At 44.1% G+C, this 19247-nt stretch overlaps 1 protein-coding gene across 4 annotated transcripts; it reads right to left on the bottom strand.

Annotated features, from left to right (window-relative positions):
- Positions 1–237: 237 nt before the first annotated feature.
- On the bottom strand, positions 238–19211 carry LOC133471380 (zinc finger protein 516-like). Of its 4 annotated transcripts, none has more exons than XM_061760852.1 (6): positions 19131–19211; positions 18742–18981; positions 4141–5499; positions 1282–2376; positions 1148–1212; positions 238–748 (listed from the first exon to the last, which is right to left on the bottom strand). In XM_061760852.1, exons 3-6 carry the CDS (start codon positions 5330–5332, stop codon positions 698–700), a joined length of 2403 nt encoding a protein of 800 aa, XP_061616836.1. In that variant the 5' UTR covers positions 5333–5499; positions 18742–18981; positions 19131–19211; the 3' UTR covers positions 238–697. The 4 variants fall into 4 exon arrangements, with proteins under 4 accessions (XP_061616836.1, XP_061616837.1, XP_061616835.1 ...); XM_061760853.1 differs by lacking the exon at positions 19131–19211 and adding an exon at positions 5679–5748 and having other exon boundaries at positions 18742–19112; XM_061760851.1 differs by lacking the exon at positions 19131–19211 and having other exon boundaries at positions 18742–19112.
- Between the last annotated feature and the right edge of the window lie 36 nt (positions 19212–19247).

Here is a 19247-nt window from a genome sequence, read left to right as displayed (position 1 = left end):
GGCGCGTAAACAGACGCAAACAACATTGCAAGAGCGACCACACAACAAGTCTACTGGAACGCGATTCGCCGCTAAAGACGGCGTCGCCACAAAACGTTCATTTAACAGGGCTCAGGGAACTCAATAGGACTGTTTATGTGCTGCTCTGTTTTGTTCCAAGTTCAAACAGGCTCCGCAGTTGGCTCTTTGAACGATAGCGTCTATGAAGATAATTACAGCTACACTTTTTTCCTGACATTTAATTGGGTATTATTGGAGGTTTTTTTTTTTGTCAAGAGTATTTTCAAGTGGGATGATCTGCTCGTTTTTTTTTCGTTTGCTGTAACCAATCGGGACGGCCTTAATAAAATAAATCCAAAACAGTTTCTATTTTATCGTTAAAAATGTTCAATGACTTGTCAGGTTTTTTTTTTTTTTTTTTGTGAACAAATAAAATGAATAAACAACCATAGAAATTAGCACAACCTACAGTGCATAAGTATAGAAAATGCAAAAACTGGGAACTTTGCATTTTTCGGATTCTCTTTATCCTTCTTGACTTCACATTTGATTTCGCTCTTGTTAACAGCTCATTTTCATGTAACTTATATGTACACGCACAAAAATCTGGGAAATTAAACGAGTGCTGATGATTCCACCTTATATTGCATATGTTGTGCCTTAGTGTTTTTGTGTCAGCGAGTGTCTTTGATGGTCTTCACGTTCCTTTATGGAGAGACCCTGAGGTGGAAGTGGAGCGGCTGGTCACCTGTGGGAAGACACGGTTCAACTTCATGACGCTCAAGTGGGATGGATGAATTATAATGGTGGGACAAAACTGGGTGAGGGCTGCGGCATCACACAGTAGGGGAAAATCCTATTATCGATATGGATATGCGTTAAACGTTAACTTTTTTAAACATATTGTAATGGCATTTAAACAAAACAGATTTACAAGCATAAAATGTATAGAAAGTGCCTGGTGACGTGCCGCACGACATCTGCGAGTCTGCGTGCGAGTGGGCGTGAGCGTTGAAGAAATGCAACGGAAGTGACTGTGGCTCTTCTTTCCCGCATGGCAGGGCATTACATTATGGTATTTGCTACCTTAACTTACAAGTTTACTTCAAAGTGCTATTAGCGGAGGAGCGCTTTCAAGCATACTTACTTGTTTGGAAGCTTCAGAGGAGGAATGGACTTCATTTTCAAAATGGCCGTTGAGCCGCAACACTGCTGCGAAGACATAAAGAAGTCATGAACATTCTGAGGTGTTCTGGAAATTAGTTTGAAGGTGCTCCTCACCCTGCGGTTCCAACCTGGGCTCCACAAATCCCCAGTGCTGGTAAAGAGCCGCCAGCTCGTGCGGACTGTAACTCTTCAGGAGGCTCACCACGTCAAATTCCGGGGGGGGGTCCGCGACTGCGGCGTCAGGCTTGGCCTGAGGGTAAAGCAGCGGTTCGAAGTAAGCCCGGTGGCCCCACATGCTCATGGCGGCCCAGAGGTCAGCCCCTTTGGGACTCGGCGAGGGGAGCCTACGGGGGCGGTGTCGAGCCGAGTCGGAAGACGCCCCGCCGTGACTCAACATGAAGCCGAGGCCCTCCTTTGGAAAGGTTCCCTCCGTCGCGGTTCTCCCGGAGACACTTTTGCCGGACGAGCTCGCTTTGCTGGCACTCTGCGCCGCGCGTTTCTGCTCTGACTTCACCCTCCCGCGTGAATCCGGAGCTTTCGTGTCCTTTGCCTGAGGCTTGGACTTGGCACCTGATTGGCTCTTAGCGGCCGCCTGCTTGATGCTGCTGCCAGCTGGCGGTTGTGTGCGGTGGCTTCTGGGCGCGGGCAACGCCGGGCAGTCTTTCCCTTCGAGGAAGGGCGGGGGTCCCGTGCGCCTCCACGGGGAGGTCTTCGGAGTCCGAATGCCGTTAGCGAACGGCGCCCACTTGGGGGCCGCGGAGCTGCCGCTGCCCACCCTATGCGACACCCGCTGATGGATCCACAGCACCTCGGGGTAGCAGGTGGCGTGGGAACAATACGGACACTGATGCCTCAGCAGGCTTTCTTTTTGAACCCAGTCATGTCCTTTATTGTCCGCTAGTGACGACAAGTTGAGAAGACTCCCTAAAGAGCTGCCCGTCCTCGCCTCGCCGTCACTGGACGTCTCCGTTTTAATGTTCAGTTCACCGGGCAAGCCGGGGTAGGGGTTCCAATATGGCTGACAAAGTAGCGCGCTCCTTTTCCGGAGGTAGTCCACGTACTTGGAGGCCTTGCAGCTATTTTGCCCGGCCAGGTTGTCCGACGCCGCGCTCTGTTTGCCGTCCTGGTGCTGCGCGCGCACGTGAGCCCTGAGTAGTGAGGCGTCCGCAGTGTGGAAGTCACAGTGCTCGCACAAGAGAGGCTTTTCATCTGTAGGTCAGACAGAGCAGAAGAATTTGTGTGTGTAAAACATGGAGAAGCATTGCAAATGGTTTCAAAGTGGAACTTAATCTTTTACTAAAATTCCAGTACCAGCTATGTGATGAAGATACTTTTCCACAGTATTTGCTGCCATTTAAAATAATTACAAAACTATTTCAAACAATTGATTCATCCCGGCGGCCGACTGGTTAGAGCATCTGCCTCACAGTTCTGAGGTGCGGGGTTCAATCCCCGTCCCCGCCTGTGTGGAGTTTGCATGTTCTCCCCGTGCCTGTGTGGGTTTTCTCCGGGCACTCCGGTTTCCTCCCACATCCCAAAAACATGCATGATAGGTTCATTGACAAGTCTAAATTGCCCATAGGTGTGAATGTGAGTGCGAATGGTTGTTGGTTTGTATGTGGCCTGCGACTGGCTGACAACCAGTTCAGGGTGTACCCCGCCTCCTGTCCGATGATAGCTGGGATAGGCTCCAGCACACCCGCGACCCTAGTGAGGAAAAGCGGCTCAGAAAATGGATGGATGGATGATTCATCCCTAATTTCTCCCACAGTAGAAATTAATCCATTGCGTAAAGGTGAGGAACACTTTTGCTGCAATTCCACTATATTCCACAAGAGGTCTCCTTAGCCACGCAATGAAATGTGCACGCAGCCAGCAAGTACAGTACTGAGCATTGTTGAGCAATTTCATCTTATTTTTTCCAAATATTTTTTTATCTTTTGTATATTTGTGCATTTTTTTATGTAATACAATTGTATTGTTTGTCTAGTGTCTATTTGTTTGTGTTTTACATTTTATATTTATGTATTTTCACCAAATATTTTATATATATATGTTTTGTCATTTTTAAATTATTCTGTGTAATTTCTATTTTCCCTTCCTCCCAAATATTTTGGTATTTTGTCTGTTGAGTATTTTTTCAATTATTTTTACATATTTTCCTAATTTCTGTGTATTTTTCTATCAAATATTTTATATTTTATTTTGATTTAATGTTCCTCATTTTCGTTCCTCATATCAAATGTTTATTTGATTGATTTGATTGTTTATTTGTCTGATATTTTGTATTGTTGGCGGCACGGTGGCCGACTGGTTAGAGCGTCAGCCTCACAGTTCTGAGGTGCGGGGTTCAATCCCTGTCCCCGCCTGTGTGGAGTTTGCATGTTCTCCCGTGCCTGCGTGGGTTTTCTCCAGGCACTCCGGTTTACCTCCCACATCCCAAAAACATGCATTAATTGGAGACTCTAAATTGCCCGTAGGCATGACTGTGAGTGCGAATGGTTGTTTGTTTGTATGTGCCCTGCGATTGGCTGGCAACCAGTTCAGGGTGTACCCCGCCTCCTGCCCGATGACAGCTGGGATAGGCTCCAGCACGCCCGCGACCCTAGTGAGGAGAAGCGGCTCAGAAAATGGATGGATGGATGGATTTTGTATTGTTGATTCATATTTTGGTCTATTATTATTTTGGCTGAAATGTCAAAGTCCATTATTTCTGTCTAATATTTTATTTTTTTCCCCAATATTTAATCATTGTGTCAAGCATTTGTTGTATCATAATTATTGTATTTTGTAATATTTACATCACCTTGTAATAATTATTTTTATATTAAATTGTTTATATTTGTGTATTTTTTGTCAAATATTTTCTTATTTTGTATTTAGTTTTTAATGAATATTTGAGTATTTTTCACCTAATATTTTCATGCTTTTTTTTTGGTCTCATATTTTGTATTATGAAGTGCTGATTGTTACCATCCTGCTCCTGATTCCTGCTGCCTTCTTTGTCTCTGATCGTTCTGTGTTGCAGCGCCTCGTAAAAGGCTTGCCCAAGTCCGTTCAGCAAGATGCGCTCTTTCTGGCAACTCTTCTTGTCCAAGGCGGCCTTGGCAGCTTGCTCGAGAACGGTGTCGCCCTTCTTCTTCTTAGCGCTGGAAGCGGGCACGTCGATGGGCTTCCTCTTCTTCTCCGGCTTGGCGGAGACGTATTCACCCTTCGCCGTGTCGTACGCCACGTCGGCGTCAGCGAGTCGTTCCTCCCAGCCGATGCATTTCTCGCCGGCTTCCGCCAGTCGCCCCCTTGTGGCTAATTGCCAAGCCTGGTAGCTGCACAGTGGATCCAGCTCTGGAATTCTCCGGCCCAGATTTCTTTCCGCTTGGGCTTCCTTCGGTGCGACGCGGGTAAGGTTTAGGCTTTCCAAAAACCGGTTTTTAGTCAGCTGACAGGCCTCGAGGTCTTGCGGTGCATTGTGGCTGTGTCTGTGTAACCTTTCATGTAGGCGCAAGGTTTTGCTGTCTGTGAAGAAGTGGCCGCAGTTACCGCAAAGCTCGTAGAGGCACTCGTCGTTGGCGAGCGCAGCGGGGTCCTGCGGCACGCCGTTGACGGTGGCGGGCGGCTCGTCGCTCTTGCCGCCCCGCAACTGCGCTTTGACCCGGTGGATGCGCATGTGGCTCTGCAGGAACCACGCCTGGCGGAAGCGGCGGCCACAGATGCGACAGCCGTGGTCCTGCGCGCTGCGGTGCCGCTTCATGTGCGACTTGAGTAATGGCGCCTGGGCAAAGTCTTGGGCGCAGATGCTGCAGGAAAAGGGCCCGGCGTCCAAGCACTCAGGCTCTAAATCTTTTGCTTTTTTCTTGTTTGGTTTCTTCTTTACAGTCTCGGGAGTGTCCGGTATCTCCTCTTCCGCCTGTTGGTCGCTGAGGCCGAACAGGCCCAACTTGTGGCTCCGGATATGTGCCTTGAGGGTTCCCTTCTGTGCCGTCCTGTGGTCGCAGTACGGGCATTTGTACGGCTTCTCGCGGGTGTGCCGCCGCATGTGCTGCGACAGCGAGCTGAGGAGCGGGAAGCTGCGGCCGCACACGCCGCACGTGTGGCCCGAAGTGGCATCTTCCTCCGTCTCGGCGTCTTTCGGCGACGCTTCCTCCTCCCGCCTCGCTTTGGTCTCCATCGATCGCTGGTCCCGAGTGTTGCTAGTAGGAGATGACTTTGCCGACAAGGTTGCTTTCAGAGAGCTAGTAGGTAGTTGGAGAAGGTGTCAAAAATCTGGTTAGCATCACTGCTTTGGGGTCATCCAGCCATTCTTCACCAATCTGCAGACTCTTTGATCAAGTTAACCTGAAACACACATGATTAGAATTGTCAGTCTTCTGTAAAGTCTCTCAAGTGATACGATTGTCCCATGACTAAAGAGTGACTAGACTTGCACATTTTCCAAAATACAAGCCGTCGCTTGGCCTATTTTTTTGTTCAAAACCTTTTGAGATAACGCGATTGATGGTGGAAGGTCAACTCACTTCCATCTTGATGGAAGGTCAACTCACTTCCCAAAAAGCCGCAGTTTGGCACCTCGTAAGAAGCTTTTAGCTAAACATAAAGAAAAGAGAATTACATGTGTATTTAAAACGTTACCTTTGGGACTCTGCTAGCTTAATGCAAAACCCCATTAGGGAATAATGAAAAACCAGCATCATTGTCGTAGAGTACCCTTCAAGCAACGGATATTGGAACAATAACAGTGTTGCAACACATGGGAGACAAAAAATTATATTACTGCAGAGTATGGAGTCATTTTGTCTGTTGAGCCGCAACACTGCTGCAAAGACATAAAGAAGTGGTGGCCAAGGTGCATTAATTGTACAGTGGGTACAGGAAGTATTCAGACCCCCTTAAATTCTTCACTCTTTGTTATATTGCAGCCATTTGCAAAAATCATTTAAGTTCTTTTTTTTCCCTCATTAATGTACACACAGCAACCTCGTATTGACAGAAGAAAAAAAAAAAGAATTGTTGAAATGTTTTCAGATTTACTAAAAAAGAAAAACTGCTATCACACAGCCATAAGTTTTCAGACCCTTTGCTGTGACACTCATATTTAACTCGGGTGCTGTCCACTTCTTCTGATCATCCCTGAGATGGTTCTACACCTTCATTGGACTCCAGCTGTGTTTGATTATCCTGATTGGACTTGATTAGGAAAGCCACACCCCTGTCTAAATAAGGCCTTACAACTCACAGTGCATGTCAGAGCAAATTAAAATCATGAGGTCAAAGGAACTGCCTGCAGAGCTCAGAGACAGATCTGGTACAGAAGTACAGATCTGGCCAAGGTTACAAAAAAAAATAAAAAATAAAATAAAGAATTCTGCTACACTTTAGGTTCCTAAGAGCACAGTGGCCTCCATAATCCTTAAATGGAAGACGTTTGGGACGATCAGAAGCCTTCCTAGAGCTGGCCCTCCAGCCAGACTGAGAAATCGGGGGAGAAGAGCCTTGGTGAGAGAAGTAAAGAAGAACCCAAAGATCACTGTGGCTGAGACGCAGTCGGGAGATGGGAGAAAGTTCTCGAAAGTCAACCATCACTGCAGCCCTCCACCAGTCGGGGCTTTATGGCAGAGTGGCCCGACGGAACCCTCTCCTCAGTGCAAGACACATGAAACCCCCCATGGAGTTTAAAAAAAAAAAAAAAAAAAAAAAAAAACACCTGAAGGACTCCAAGATGGTGAGAAATAAGATTCTCTGGTCTGATAAGACCAAGATAGAAATTCTTGGCCTTACTTCTAAGTTGCATGTGTGGAGAAAACCAGGCACTGCTCATCACCTGTCCAATACAGTACCAACAGTGAAGCATGGTGGTGGCAGCATCATGCTGTGGGTGTGTTTTTCAGCTAGAGGTACAGGACAACTGGTTGCAATCGAAGAAAAGACGAATGGGGCCAAGTACAGGGATATCCTGGACGAAAACCTTCTCCAGAGTGCTCAGGACCTCAGACTGGGCCGAAGGTCCACCTTCCAACAAGACAATGACCCTAAACACACAGCTAAAATAACGAAGGACTGGCTTCAGAACAACTCCGTGACTGTTCATGAATGGCTCAGCCAGAGCCCTGACCTAAACCCAATTGAACATCTCTGGAGAGACCTGAAAATGGCTGTCCACCAACACTCACCATCCAACCTGACAGAACTGGAGAGGATCTGCAAGGAGGAATGGCAGATGATCCCCAAGTCCAGGTGTGAAAAACTTGTTGCATCATTCCCAAAAAGACTCATGGCTGTATTAGCTCAAGAGGGTGCTTCTACTAAATACTGAACAAAGGGTCTGAATACTTATACTTTTTTTTATAAATCTGCAAAAATTTCAACAATTCTGTTTTTTTTCTTTCAATATGGGGTGCTGCGTGTACATTAAAAAAAGGAACTTAAATGATTTTAGCAAATGGTTGCAACATAAAGTGAAAAATTTAAGGGGGTCTGAATACTTTCCGTACCCACTGTACTTCCATTCCTTTCAATGAAGAAAGATGATTTGAGTGTTACAAGTGAGCGTTACAAGCGTGGTCACAGAATGACTAAAACTTGTAAGTCAAGGCAACACTGTACACTTGTTCCATGGTATTCATGTTTGACATTTAAGTGACAGTTACTTAGTCGTCAATTAAGAGTCTGAGAGTAGAGGCAAACAAACGGAGAAAGAAGACGGCGCAAACCACAGAAGAAGAGGACACAACTCAGAAGGCACCTGAAACATGACAGATGACAACGACGATATATTTTATTGTAGATTTTAAATATTTTGACATTTTTAGGGTAATATTCTGGTAATTTTTATTTTTTCATGTTTCCTAATATTAGCTTTTTTTCTATTAGTTACATTTTTATTTTTTATATTTGGTGTCCAATTTTTTTTAAAATGTGTGTAATTTAATCAAATATTTTTCTACGTTTTTGTGAATTTGTGAATTTTTCATCTATCCATCCATCCATCCATTTTCTGAGCCGCTTCTCCTCACTAGGGTCGCGGGCTGCTGGAGCCTATCCCAGCTATCATCGGGCAGGAGGCGGGGTACACCCTGAACTGGTTGCCAGCCAATCGCAGGGCACATACAAACTAACAACCATTTGCACTCACATTCACACCTTCGGGCAATTTAGAGTTGTCAATTAACCTACCATGCATCTTTTTGGGATGTGAGTGGAAACCGGAGTGCCCGGAGAAAACCCACGCAGGCACGGGGAGAACATGCAAACTGCACAGAGGTATTGAACCCGGATCCTCAGAACTGTGAGGCAGACACTCTAACCAGCCGGTCACCGTGCCACATTTTTCATCTAGTACTTTTCTATTGTTTTCTTTTGTACTTTATACCTCTTTATTTCTGTTTGAAATGTTTTTTTCTGAATACTTTTGTAATTTTCATCTTTTGTTTTCCCCCTAATATTTATGTTTTCTAAGACAGTATTTACAGCATGTACTTTTTCCCAATATGCGTGTATTTATCTAATATTTTGTGATTTATCTTATACTTGGGGTTTTTTTTGTCTTAAAAAAAAGCACTCGACCTGATTAATCAACAATAAATTCCACAGTAATCAGCACAATACTTCACAATCAATTAATCAACTCATCGATTTACAACCATTTTAAAGAACCAGCCAGTTCTTTCTTGTTGTATCTACTCAGTTTCACTAGTAGCACATCACATAATAAATGAGGGGGGAAATAAGCACAAGCTCTGCACTGACAATCCATTTAGGACAATTTGCAATTACAGGGGACTCGAGTATAACCTTTGTCCCTCACCAGTGGAGAGGCGCCTGTCTGCATGTATTAGAGCGCCAGCCTCTGTCCAAATTGAGTGTGTGAGGCGATGCATGAAGAGACGTATTCATTCCTGGACCAACGAGGATGAGCCCTCAGGGTCAGCACACTCTAATTCACGATCAATAATCCATTATGACCCAACTTTGGTGCGCACAGAAACACATACTTACTCCGGGGCTAAGTGCTGACATGATAGTCTTGTTTGCTGGCATGTTAAACATTGCTGTTTAATGAATGCCTTGAATGCTTTCTGTGTAGACTTTTCAAACTGGTGGGAAATGATGATCTCTGAGGTTTAAGTAGCTCTGAGACACACGCTTGTGTGCACAATGGTCCCTGTTCTGAACCAGGCCGGGACATGTGACTGGGCCAAACACAGAGTGACTGTTTTGTTTTGTTTTTTTATCTGCGAAAGAACATATACTCCGTGGCCCGATCGCCATCCAGGCAGTAAAAAGTAAAACCTGCTATTGTGTCGCCCGCACCAGAACTGTCACATCGCCTCACGTCTGGGCCCCCACCGCCTGGGTCTGGGGGTTGAGGGGGGGGGTCATTGTTTGAGCAACAGAGGCCGTGGCCTGCGTGTCACCGCAAGAACAACAGACGACTCCGCCCGGCCTTGGGCCTTACTTGAGCGCGACAAAGGTGATTTTTCTAGAGGGTGGGAGGTGAAGCTTGCCCGTCTACTTATCAGCATCGCATCTGTCCTGGAATGGGTTTCGTGTTGGGAGTTTCGTCCGGACGTGGCAGGTGTTTGCTGAAGGCAGACGCCGTCAGATTAGCGTACGGCTAATGTGGCACGCTGTCCTTCGAAAGGGGGGCAGGGAGGATGTGCACGGGAAAATGGAGGGTGGCAATTAGGGGGTTAAGGTTAAGGCACAATGGGGATGAAGTCAACAGATGGGAATAAACAGGCCATCAGTCTGGGGGGCTTCGCCACTGCGGCATTAAGAACCTTTGTCGAGGCAACCTACAAAGTGGAAAACTCCTTAAATGTGAGCGCACCTCGCAAGACCTCAATTCAGACAGCATCAAAGGATTAACTGTGTTTTTGAACGTGAAGTAGGCAGATTCATCAAAGCCAAAAAGACTGTTGCGCTATCCAAATATTTTTAGTCTTTTTGTCCAGCGAGTTTTTCAGTGTCATGATAGTCAAAGATGAAATCCATGTTTAGCCAAAGATGGTATTGACAAACTATTGGTGAACTTTTTAGCTTTTATTTGTCTGTTTGAGATGTTGAACAAGACTGAGTGCAGATGTACACTGCGGAGTTAGCTTCTTGCACAAGCAGCTATAAGTTGGCACGTGTGGTCAAAAGTGTTTTCAGTATGTATGTTATTTACTGTACATTGCATTCATGGTTGAGTTCTTACACACACACACAGTTTTTTTTCAATAGTATTTTCATTTGTCTAATACTTTTGTATTTTTCATCCAGAATGTTTTATTTAGTACTACTCTTGTAACTTTTTGTGTAGTTTTCTTGTCTTAGATAATGTATTCTAATATTTGTGTATTTCTTGTCTTTTTCCTCGTATTTTTTTATTTTTCATTCAATATTTTGTATTTTTCATTTTTTTAAATATTTGTCTAATTTAAATTTTTCATTCACTATTTATTGTAATATGTTTGTCTTTTTGTCTCCAGTTTAGTATTTTGTGTGATATTTTTTGAGTATAATGTATTCTTTTGTTTTTTTAATTTCCATCGTTTTTTTATATTTTCTTTTTAATTTTCCTTATATTTTTCTCTAACATTTTGTTAATGTTTCAATATTTTTGTAATATTCTTAGTATAATCGCGCTATATACTAGCTATACTTCTATGACAGTTAATGATGTCTACGACAGCCTGTACAGTTAGCAAACCTTTTTGGGTGGGCGGTGGAACAAACTATTCCTAATATAATTGCTCTCAAAGGCAAATGTTTTTAAAGTCAACCAAATGGGATTGTGGGCGACCTTCGCGATACTACTGAAGATGCTCAGTTCATATTAGCCTTTGCAATGTCTAAGTATGCATGATAAATGTAACCCTCTTTCTCTCTCTCTCTCTCTCTTTCTAGATATTCGTTTGTGTCCTTTTCACCTCTTATGCTAGTAGTGCCTTTGGAGGTGTGTAAAGTAATGTTGCTCCGAGGGGCTGTGCTCATATCTTTTAGAATCCCTTGCGCCCCTTTTCTCTCCCTTTTCTTTGGCAGATGAATAGGCATGCCCAGTCAGCTGTCCTCGCATTGATTCATCCTGACGTCCCACAACCAGCTCAGCACAAACTCCCTATGGTTAGGTGTGTGTGCGTGTGAGTGTGTTCTTGCATGAAAATAGCCACTGCCGGTGTGCGTGTTGCACCAAAACCATGGGTTTAATTTCTTGCCAAGGACTAGAAATAGCATCATAACTGAATTAGATTTTTTTTTTTTGCAAAGCATCTAAAATGGCTGTTGTGGTTATTTTCAGGAGCACTTTTTTTTTTTTTTTTTTTTTTTTTTTTTTTTAACTGTAACCAGGTATGACACTACAGATATTTGAACAATATATCAATGACTTTAGAGATGAGGTCATCCAAATATTCCCAACAAGCAGAAGCAGCAGGCCTGTGCCAAAGCTACCGCTGACTGGAGCGTGAGCACGTGACCGTCCTTATGCTTGTGTTCAGAGCCACGCTCGCTGGCTTGCTAAGCCGCACCTCGCATCCATTTCTGACCAATAATCCTGTCTGTTTTCATCAAGCGGCATCAAACAAAATCTAATACACAACGTCAAGGCTTGTTTTGCTCGCTAATGTTGTGTAAATATAAAGCCATTTCCCCCCTCATCAAATAATCCCCTAAATTTGCAGTCGTAAACAATAATGTCTATTCCAAACACTGACTATCTTTTTGTTACAAATTGGCTCATTATAGGGTACAAAGGTATCACATTACCTTTCAGGCTTCTGGGTGTGATTTCAAACAGAGCACACACATTTCTAATTCAAATGCACTCACGTGTGGACATTATAAGGCCCACAATTTTAAAATACAGGCAAAAAGTCATACTCTACAAAATTCTACAGCAACAAAAGACACCATCTGATGACTTTGACTGCAAGGAATAATTGGGCTCAAATCAACTTTAAAATAGGGCCACGGGATACTGGAGAAAAAAAAAAAAAAAAAAACATCAGTCAGAACGAACAACAAACAACAATGGAGGAAAACAATGAAGACTAGCTAGCGTAGACGAGCAAAGATAATTATGATCTTTTAGAGACATTGAGAATTGGGCCTTTGATGACTTTGACTGGAAGGGGGAATCGGGCTCAAAATCGGCCTGATTATCAGGGTGTGTACCGAGTTTTCAGTCGAGTCTTTTCAGCCAGTATGTAATATCTACGTAAAATAACGTAGATATATTTGGACACCAAACAGAGCAATATGTCCAATATGTTTTGATATTTTCCAACAGTGTGTCAAAGAAGTATACAGTTAGGCAGGCGCACAAATCAGTCCTCCAGCGCCAGCAGTTCTCAGTTGGTTCCTCGAGCGACTTAGTAACAATGAAGCTGGTGTGGGCAAACAGCCTCATCTACCTAAGGGATTAGACAACAGCCGGCTACGCATTCAAATAACTTTTAACACACATTTTTCCCCACCCCCTTTGCCAGCCGCCTTGTCCAACCCAGTGTGCAGTTACACAACATACACAGGGATTATTACTCTTCACGGCACTAGGCAAGCTGCTTCACGAGTGGCCTTTTATCATGAAATCAAAGGCGTGTGAGTAAAGATCAAACATCATGTACAGAACATCAATACGGTCAAACATCACATACAGAACCTGTTAATTTTTAACTCTTCATTTAAGATAAGATCTTTGGAGCGTCGTTGGTGTTCGAGGCTAACTTTTCCCAATGTGGACCCCCACACTCTTTTCAGTGTGGATTGGCTGGTGTGGGAGACACTGTCGTATAATCTGTGGGCATTAACTTGCTCTCTAAAAAAAGCACTCTCAACAGGGATTAGATTATCGCAGCAAGGTCAGCGTCGACTTGCCGCGACCGTTTCTCTCGGCAGCGCTCATTTGCCTCGCTGGTTTCTCCGTTTAAACCCGCGGACTGATGTACATTTCAACACTACAGCTGATTTCAGTCCTGTGTAAATTCATGTCGTAAGAATAACTCACATCATATTATCAAGGATTAAATATCTATTATATTGTAGAATTTAAGACGACGCTGACTTTTCAACATTAAAGGTGTTAAGAAAAAAGACATTTTCAACATTTTATCATTAACATCTATGTCCACATTCCACCTGAACTGTCCAACCAAAGACAAGACTAGCAAAGAATATGGGCAAAGACTAGATAGATAGATGGATAGATAGATGAAAGACTAGTGAGCATGGGTAGAGACAAGAGTAGTGAAGATGAGCAAAATCTAGCAAGGCTTACGGAAGATGCGCAGACTGCAATGATGAGTAAAGACCAGCAAAGATTATTGAAGACTGGCAAAGATGAGCAAAGGCTAGTAAATTATACCAAAGGCTAGCATACATGAGCAAAGAAGAGCGAAGACTATTGAAGATGAGCAAAAATAGTACGTGGAATTGACAATTACTACAAAAAAAGTACAACGAGGGAAGATTAGCAGAGACTATCAAAGACAAGTGAAGACTCTCAAAGATGAGCGTAGACTATCCGTGACTAATGCAACCAGCCAAATTCACATTCTGACTTGCGAGCAGTCGTCGCAAACTAATGGGAACAAATAACTGTTAATAGTACTCTTAAGTCCTCAACAATCTGCTTAAACATTTCAAAAGATAAAACGTAGGTAGACAAGTCACTGATGGTGTAGTGGTACACTCGCCTGACACTTGGTGCGGGCAGCGTGGGTTCAGTTCCCACTCAGTGACTGTATAAATGTGAGTGCGAATGGTTGTCCGTGTCTATATGTGCCCTGCGACTGACTGGCGACCAGTTCAGGGTGTAGTTTGCCTTTCGCCCGAAGTCTGCTGGGATAGGCTCCAGCGCCCCGCGACCCTAACCAGGATAAGCGGTGTTGAAAATGGATAGTTTTACGGCACGGTGGCCGACTGGTTAGAGCGTCAGCCTCACAGTTCTGAGGACCCGGGTTCTATCCCCGGCCCCGCCTGTGTGGAGTTTGCATGTTCTCCCTGTGCCTGCGTGGGTTTTCTCCGGGCACTCCCACATCCCAAAAACATGCATTAATTGGAGACTCTAAATTGCCCGTAGGCATGACTGTGAGTGCAAATGGTTGTTTGTTTGGATGTGCCCTGCGATTGGCTGGCAACCAGTTCAGGGTGTACCCCGCCTCCTGCCCAATGACAGCTGGGATAGGCTCCAGCACGCCCGCGACCCTAGTGAGGAGAAGCGGCTCAGAAAATGGATGGATGGATGGAAAACGTAGGTACAGATGAGGTAGTTTTTAGTTTCTTGTACTTAGTTGACAGTCATTATTTTTGTGTCATTATGACAAAATAAAATTGACTTTGGACTTTTTATTTATACTACATCCAACCTGAGGCAAATCCTAACATAGCTGCTTTGTGAAGTACCGGACATGCTGGACTATAACTACAATAGATATCTATTCTACTTACACGACAATGGCGACATGTGTAAAAATGTCTTTTTGGCATGCAGTGATCAAGGTAATGATTGTAGAGAGGTAAGGTGATATGTGTGCTCAGCCATTTTACCCTGCTGCAAAGTAGAAGAATGACAGCTGGCAGCAGGGTTTGGATTAGGTTTCCCCATCGGGGCTACTGCATCTTTTACACCACCCCGCTGCTCGGGAATAGAATGGTGCTATAGTAACCTGACTCCCTCGTGCACCCATCCAATCTAGTCTTGGCCCTCGACGGGGTTTAACAGAAGACGGGATTGGCGAACGCCTTACTCATCACCCCCACCTTCCATCTGGACGTCCTGCTTGTCGTTCCTGCGCACTGTTTAAAAATAAACCCCAAAACGCAATCATACTGTATATGACAGAATGAGACATAAAACCATTGTCATATCGCATTTCACTAGATGCTATGCAAACCGTGCTAGATTGTTGTCAGTGCAATTTAGTAACACAGTGGCACCTCAACATTCAAACAAGCAGTTGGGAAACCAAAAGAAGCTATTTCAAAAACAGGCAAGACTTCATCAAATCTCGTGTGACTTTCGTTCAGTAAGCATCCAAAGCAGGGGTCACCAACCTTTTCAAAACTGGAGAGCTACTTTTTGGGTACTGATTGATGTGAAGGCCTACAAGTTTGATACATCCATCCATCCATCCATTTTCTGAGCCGCTTCTCCTCACGAGGGTCGCGGGCCTGCTGGAGCCTATCCCAGCTATCATTGGGCAGGAGGCGGGGTACACCCTGAACTGGTTGCCAGCCAATCGCAGGGCACAAACGAATTAACAACCATCTGCACTCACATTCACACCTACGGGCAATTTAGAGTTGTCAATTAACCTAGCATGCATGTTTTTGGGATGTGGGAGGAAACCGGAGTGCCCGGAGAAAACCCACGCAGGCACGGGAGAACATGCAAACTCCACACAGGCGGGGCCAGTGATTGAACCCCGCTCCTCAGAACTGTGAGGCAGACGCTCTAACCAGTCGTCCACCGTGCCGCCAAGTTTGATACATACATCTGAAATTAATTCTCAAATGATTTGGAAGTAAATCTTTTTTTTTTTTTGAATGGCAACAGAAAACAAAATGTATGCCTCTCACTGGTGAACTATTTTTAGAACAAGCCCACACTCTACTCATATAGTCCTTGGGGCCAAACTGATACCCACGGGCACCATGTTGGTGACCCCTGATCTAAGGGATTAAGTGTTTTTTTTTTTTTGTGATGCCACCACAGAGGCGTATGTAGTTCCATAGAGACGAGCACAGACTTGCAAAGACTAGTGTAGACTAGTGAAGCTAGTTGAAAAATTTTAGGACCCGATTTTCTACAGGCGATAACACACAGAATGTTCCCCTAAAAAGGCTTTTTTTTTTTTTTCAACACATAAACCGCAATTTCTTCTGAACCCATCATCTTATTTTCAAAGTTCTTGGTGCGTTATATTCAGGTTGAAGTGGCAATTTCACCCAGACTAAGCATTTTGACAGACTGTCATTTTTGCTAAATCTTGTGACGTTGCTAGTAACGTAGCGAACTTCATTTTGCCTCCATTGCATGGATTATTGTTCCTATTCCTAGTCCCCAAAAAAGGTCTGAAAATATTTGTATTGATTCATACACAATGCAATCACTAAATCATGACTTTCTGTCATTTTAACCTACTATGTTTTCATTTAGAGGACACCTGTGTTTTCGGACTGTCCCTGAAAGCAACAATAACCTTTAGATCGCTAGATAGTTTATTAATCCCACAAATAGGTGAAGCGACGTGCTTAAAACCAGTTAATAAATATGTCAGCCTCTGTGGACGCACATTAAGGGTGGCCTTTCCCCCTCACATCTTCCTGTCTGCTCAGTCTGTTCCCATCCCCCATCTCCTGTCCAGACCCCAGCCCCCTGACCCAATCTCCATGATTAAATCATTTTTCTTTAGCCCAAATTCGCCCCCCCCACAAGCACCATCCCAAGCCTCCCCGCTCTTTCTCTCTCTCTCGTCTGGTAGATGGCGCGCACCCTCCTCTATTGATCGTCATGCTGAGGAGATTACCCTAATAGCTGGGATTACCTCCCCACATGTTGGGTTGGCCACATACGGCAGGGTGGGGAGGGGAGCGCCAGGGATGAGTATGGAAAAAGGAGGAAGGAAGTGGAATTTGGGGTTTGTAAAAAAGAAAAAAACATAATTGGAATGACAAAATTACTAAAACAACAAAACAGCTACTACACCTGCGGTTAGCTCAGTTCATAGATTGTTCACTCAGGGCATTAAAGAGTCAACTGTTTTGCCCATTTGAACTCTGTTGCTAACCAAAACAGCAGCACCTAAATGAAGACAAGAAATGGATGAAATGACAAGATGAATGAAGCCTTGCCGCATGTTGTTCACAAATAAAAGATGATCTCGCCTAAAGATTAGCATTCCGGTAGATTTGGTAGTCACTCCACAATGTTGTTTACACCAATATTTATGGTCAAGGAAGCTAGGTGAATTGTAGTCCTTTTTATTTTGCTCAAAACTTCCAATTGGCATGATATACAGGTAAATTCAAACAAAGTAGTAGAAGTGGGTGATAAATCAACTTTGCCTACATTGCTTCAAGACGTTATTAATCAAAAATAATCCCACAATGATCAATGGATTATTATGACTATTCCTAATCCCAAACAGGCTTGAAAATGTGCGAAGATCACTACCACACCTTCATGACTTTCTATGGTTTTCAAATAAATTTTACAATTTGCCTTCATTGCTTCAAGACATGATTAATCAATGATCCCACACAAATGATCATTATGCATATTCCTAGTCTCCAAAAGAGTAGTTTTGATCTAACTGATGACTTTCTGTAGTTTTAAACTATATTTTAATTTTTCCCACTTGCTTCATGACATGCTTAATCAACAATCCCACTTAAAATGCTTATTTTTAATACCAATTTTAATATAACTGATATACACATATACTCCCTGGAAATAGCTGGATTATACAGTTCCACTTTGCCTCCATGGCTTCAAAGCATGTTTCAACAATCCCACACTGTTCAAAGGGTTAGGATGTCTATTCCTAGTCCCCCAAAAGTTCCCAAAACATCTGTATTGAGCCATACACAATGCAATCACTCATTGATGAATCCCAGTAGTTTCAATATATATTTACATTTTCCTCTATAAATATAAATACTTCTGGATAGGACATGATTAATCGCCGGTATTTTTAAAATTGATTTATGTTTATTACTGATATATATTGCCTGTGGATGTAGCCGCAATCTATGTCACCTGCATAGCTTGAGTAATCAACTACTTTAAAAATTCGTCTTTAATATGTATTAACATGTATTACTGATATAGACTGCCTAAATGAAGGGAGGTATGCATGGATGTAGCTACAGCTCCATTTTGCCCTCCATTGCTTCAAGACATGATTAATCAACAATCCCACACTGATCAAAGGATTACGCCTAATACTCGTCCCAAAAGGGTCTGAAAACATCTGTATTGATCCATACACACAACACAGTCTGTAACTGACCACTTTCTGTAGTTTCTCAACTCTTGTGTTTCCCCGGGGAATGTAGTTTTTCATCATCTTAGATGCTTTCCCAGGCCTAATCATGAGACATTTTGATGGCCCTCCTGTTCTGTTCGCTAATCCCCATTTAAGAGCCCCCGTGCAATCCCGTGGAAACAACAAGCAAGACACATTCGTTGCTGCTTTTCTCCCCAAACCTACCTTTCACGCAACGTGATAACTTGAAACACGTTTGACACTAAGGGTCTTTCATGAAGATGTGTAAAAGAGATGCGAGAAAGATGAGTTGGGGGGGGGGGGGGGGTTGAGACAAGGAATGCCCGTTAATCCGCCGCTGATCCGCCACAATGGCAGCCTTGTTTGCGCCAACTTTGTTGACAAGATGACGATGGACGAGATGAAAACGATAAAACAGTGTGAGAGTGAGGAGGAAAGGGGGAGGAGAAGCAGGAGGATGGCCAGCAGGGGAAGCCTGTTGTCCCGGGACATACCTCCCCCCCCTCAAAAAAAAAAAAAAAAATACCACAAAAAAAAAGCGACAAGTAGCTAACTCCTAACTGGAGTCGAACTAAAGTGTTCTTACCTCGCTCGGATTGCTGAGCGCGGAGGAATCCCATCACTACTCGTTCACAATGGCGACATACTTGGTGCCCTCAACTTTGTCGACGTCGTCGCCGTCGTCGTCGTCGTCGCAATCACAGCCGGGGTCGGTGCACCTGAGCCGGCCACAGTCCCTCGAAGCCAGTGAGTGGTGCCGCTGCCGCTGCTGGTGCTCCTGGTGCTGGTGGTGGTGGTGGTGCGGGCAGCGGGTGCCGTCTCGTTCCTGGAGACGAGTGACGCGAGAGATAACAATATTAACGTTAATAACAGGCGAGGATGAGCATCTCCGCCTGGTGGCTGCGTGCGTGCGTGAGCGCCACCCCCCAGCAAGTAGACGGCGCCGGTGGTTGCTCTCAAACTGTGGCCGCTCACCTTTTTATTTTTTTTTAAATCAACTTGTTTTAGACGGAGCCCCGGTCATCAAAGGAGAACGGTACAAACTCATTGATGACTCTTTTTTTAAAGAGACAGTCGCACCTTTAATTTAAA

Source organism: Phyllopteryx taeniolatus, chromosome 21 (assembly GCF_024500385.1).
Source record: "Phyllopteryx taeniolatus isolate TA_2022b chromosome 21, UOR_Ptae_1.2, whole genome shotgun sequence".
In the NCBI taxonomy this organism is placed as follows: domain Eukaryota; kingdom Metazoa; phylum Chordata; class Actinopteri; order Syngnathiformes; family Syngnathidae; genus Phyllopteryx; species Phyllopteryx taeniolatus.
Note: the sequence above shows the minus strand (reverse complement) of the source record. Positions and strands in the feature narration are given on the sequence as shown.

Bases quoted from the DNA above. Each gene is read 5' to 3' on its own strand.
- LOC133471380 (XM_061760852.1), bottom strand. From the start codon at position 5,332: ATGGAGACCAAAGCGAGGCGGGAGGAGGAAGCGTCGCCGAAAGACGCC. The intron at 2,377-4,140 runs GTAACAATCAGC...TCTGACCTACAG, and splicing joins CAGGAATCAGGAGCAGGATG to ATGAAAAGCCTCTCTTGTGC. The intron at 749-1,147 runs GTAAGTATGCTT...GTCTTCCCACAG, and splicing joins CCTCTGAAGCTTCCAAACAA to GTGACCAGCCGCTCCACTTC.